The sequence below is a fragment of the Octopus bimaculoides genome, chromosome 2 (assembly GCF_001194135.2).
Source record: "Octopus bimaculoides isolate UCB-OBI-ISO-001 chromosome 2, ASM119413v2, whole genome shotgun sequence".
NCBI lineage: Eukaryota > Metazoa > Mollusca > Cephalopoda > Octopoda > Octopodidae > Octopus > Octopus bimaculoides.
In genome coordinates, this window is record NC_068982.1 from 46,618,946 (window position 1) to 46,623,019 (window position 4,074).

Here is a 4,074-nt window from a genome sequence, read left to right on the forward strand (position 1 = left end):
GGAATCGAAGCAATAGCTGGGAGAAACACATGCTTTAGCATCAAGTCATTAGATGTTTCAAGATACTTTGCCAGTCCAATTGCAGTGGTTTTGTAAGGGATTTCAAATTGGATCAAGTCTCAACCTCCTTGAGCTCTGGGTAGATAAAGACAATCTGCTTCATTCTTACTTTCTTCCCTGCTCCTCCTACTACTAATCTTGGAGGGCCCTGAAAGGTCTTAAGTGTTGCCTTTTCTTCGTTGGCTATGTTATATAAATAAAATGTGTAGTTATTTCTATTATGGCTGAAATCAAAACTGACCCATGTAATTCATTCTGTTATTTTGCATCATTCTGCCTTTATTTTCTTTGTATGTCATTCAATAAAGTAAATGTCAGTTGCTACAAGGTTACAATCAATGCATTAAGATATGATCACTTATATAGGAAGTGTACTGGTAACTGTGCTTTAGTTTAACATTGAAAATGATTCACAGTTATCTCATCAAAAATATTGAGCAATCCCATATCATAAATGGCAGAAAAGGGTAAAATGGAAAGCTTGTAATAAGAAAAATGACATCAGAAATTTTCATTTCACCATAAAATTCTTCTGAAAAAAATGCTGAAATAGCAAAAGTAGGCAGTTGGCTGTTACAAACAAAATGTTCTGGTAAGGTTTTTAACCCTTCAGCATTCAGATTACTCTGTCACATGTAATGCTTACTTATTCATATTGTTTGGAATTAGCCATGCATTATCTCAAAGCTATGAGATTTCAATGATGTGATTATGTTATTTTTAGAATGTCATTATGTAGAGTACATGCTAGCGACTGGAAGTGGCTGATTTGAGCATAGAACAGTTGAAATATTTGGGCAGGATATGACTGGATTAAATGCTAAAGGGTTAAAATGAATTAGGAAAAAAAAAAACTTTCAGGTAGTTTTTCAAAAAGTTTATATTTTGTAGAAATATTTCTAAAAACAAAAAAACAAAAAAACAAAAAAAAAAAACATAAAACAAAAAAAAACAAACAACCCAAAAAATTCTTACATACTTATACAGAATAGAATAAATTTTAATCAGATTCAAATCATAAATTCAAGAGAAGTAGGATGTCAATATGAAACAATTCAAAAAAGGACATTAGAAGAGAAATATTCTTCGATTTTCCAGATTTCTGTAACAAAAAAAAAAAAAAAAAGAATGGTTTTGCTTAAAGGTCACTTGGTAGTCGTTAGCTTACTAATGTGAAGTTGGCACTGTTATTTGTATCTTCCAACACTTCTATTACACTTCATGTACTACTGTTTCATATGACATCCAGTGTAAAAGAAGTTGTTGCTCATGGGAACTAGCAGTCATAGTTGTTGAAAGAGAGAAGATAGAGAGAAAGATGGTGAAGTGAGTGAGTAGTTATAATAAAAATGCGAACAAAACTTTTGTGGTTTCCTTTGGGATTCAGAATGTCAAACAATAAAATGGCCATACTGTCAATAATATATTTGTCAATAATTCATAAAGAAATATCTTTTCTGAGATTGCATACATCCTTCAATTCAGCAACAAACAATGCAAAATCTTTGAAAGGAAGTTATTGAAAGATTTCTTTTGTTATCTATAAAGATGACATAACAAGCAAATATCACAGTTATTTATGTCCCAGCTCAACCTTAAATTTTGCTTTCTTGTTTACTTTCGTCCTTTCCAGTTATAAAAGTTGTGGTCAACATGAAAAAAATATTTAAGCTTCGTTACAGCTTATATGAATAGTTTCCATCTGTACTTTTATCTCTTTTCTTCTGGTGGTAAGGGGAGACAATTGTGGTTATGGTGGAGTGGTTGTGCGTTTATATGATCGAATAGCTGAATACAAACCATGGGTAACTTTCGATTTCTTTGCTAGAATTTGTTTATGTCGAGGCTTGGTATGAAGCATACTGCATTTATAGATTAGGGGCGCAGGGGCAGAAGTAATCATCAAACTGTGACTCCATGAAGTAGAAAACTTGGGTAGATCTGAAAGAAATATATGCACATTAAACAGAAGATTCAACAGCAGTTCTTGACAAATATCAGGCATTTTATATATATATGAGAATTATTATCCGAATACACCTGTTCTGATGAACAATAAACCATTACCTTAAAATTTGCTTTACCTTACACCCTTCTTTAGAGTGGCTATGTGGTAAGAAGTTTGCTTCCCAATCACATGGTTCTGGATTCAGTCCCACTGCGTGGCACTTTGGGCAAGTGTCTTCTACTGCAGCCTCAGTTTGACCAAAGCCTTGGGAATGGATTTGGTAGAAGGAAACTATAAGAAGCCCTTTGTATATATATATATATATACATGTGTGCATCTTTGTGTTTGTGTTTGTTGCTCATCCCTATTTTACAATTGGTGCTGGTGTGTTTATGCCACTTAGCAGTTTGGCAAAAGACACCGAAGGAATTAGTACCGGGTTTTAAAAAAAAAGTTTGGGGATTGATCCACTTGACTAAGAGTTCTTCAAGGCAGCATGGCTGCAGTCTAATGGCTGAAACAAGTAAAAGCTAAAATTTTCTTACATAAGTACAAAACTGGAAATTAGGTGGTAGTGGGGTATAATTCAATCAAAGCAGCCTTAGTTGTTGACGTATACAGTATTTTGTTGACCTTGGAAGGATTTTAACTTAAACCATAAAGGCATACTACCATGCATTTTATTAGATACTCTAATGATTTTCCTAGTCCATCATTCTTCATGCTATATTAATATATCACTATATATGGTAATATATAATATCTCACCATGCTATACTAATATATAATATATAATATTTCACCATGCGATACAGTAACACAGGGCGATACAAATATCACGTTATACAATATAGTCAACCCAAACACCACAACATTGTACAGCGAAATGTAATATCTAACTATCACCTCATTCCACAATATCACACCATGGCAGATCATCACAATTTCTATTCAATATTTATTTACATGTCTTTCTCTCTGACCATTTTAAGGTTATTGTATAAATTCCTCTAAAGAAAAATTCAATGCCCAAATAATATGAAATGACCTAGCATCTTGTGATAGTTGCAAACATGTATCACTGTTATACAAGCAGTGTTGTTTGTTTCGATGTCTAGCCATGGGAAATATAACCTAGCTCAGAAACGGGTGAGGGTGGGTGACAGGAAGAGCATCCGACCATAGAAAATCTGCCCCTACTAATTTCATTTGACCCAAGCAAGCATAGAAAAGTGGATGTTAAATAATAATAATGATAGGACTGGGGGTGAATGGCAGTTGTAGTATTGGTGGTGGTGGTGGTGATGGTGATGAGGAAGCTGTTGTTGTTGTTGTTGTTGCTATTGTTCTGAATGAATTGTTGTCATGAAGACTCTAATTTTCTGTTCTGAATGTTCATTTCATCTTTAGAGTATGAAAAATATAAAAGAAAGGTTCTTGGGTTTAAGTGCCAACCATGTGTAAGTAGTTCCATTATTTAGTCATCAGTCAACTGAATACCCTACCAAATGAAATAACCTGCCCATTAAAATTTACATGTAAATGGTTGAGTACTCCTCAAACACATGTACCTTTAAATAATCCTACATCATAGTCAGAGTGACACAACATGTGATAAAGTCAAACCTTTGAAATACAGGAATAATCCATCTGATGGTCACTTGCAGAGCACATGTCCAGAGAGTTTCACTCACAAGACTTGGGTTGACCTGAGATTATTCTCAAAGACACTTAGCCAAGCAGTCATGAAGTGAGAATGAACCTGGAATCCCTTTATGAAATTCATAACCATTCAGTAGATACAGCATCATTAGAATATAAATTATCATTTATGAGGGGGTGCTGAAAAGTTCCTGGCTCTGGGTAAAAGAAAATGCAGGAGGATCAGTAAATTATGATTTTATTTAACATATTCTCCTTCCACTTTCACACACTTATTGCAATGGTCTTTCAGTTGTTCTAAGCCCTGTAAAAGAACTCGGAAGGCCTTTCATGACACCCTTGAAGTAGGGAACTTTTCAACCCCCCTGCCCCGTATATATATATATATATATATATATATATAT

General features: G+C 34.0%; 1 protein-coding gene across 6 annotated transcripts in view; it reads right to left on the reverse strand.

The window, feature by feature from the left end:
- Positions 1 to 1,036: 1,036 nt before the first annotated feature.
- The window catches only part of LOC106875928 (tubulin polyglutamylase ttll6), a 426,314-nt gene continuing 423,276 nt past the window's right edge, over positions 1,037 to 4,074 (reverse strand). For 5 of the 6 annotated variants that reach the window (XM_014924247.2, XM_014924246.2, XM_014924244.2 and 2 more), the window contains one exon: positions 1,037 to 2,001. In XM_014924247.2, coding sequence (XP_014779733.1) covers positions 1,811 to 2,001 — 191 coding nt within the window. In that variant the 3' untranslated portion in view covers positions 1,037 to 1,810. The remainder of the gene's footprint in view (positions 2,002 to 4,074) is intronic. The other variant, XM_014924245.2, reaches the window with a different exon arrangement.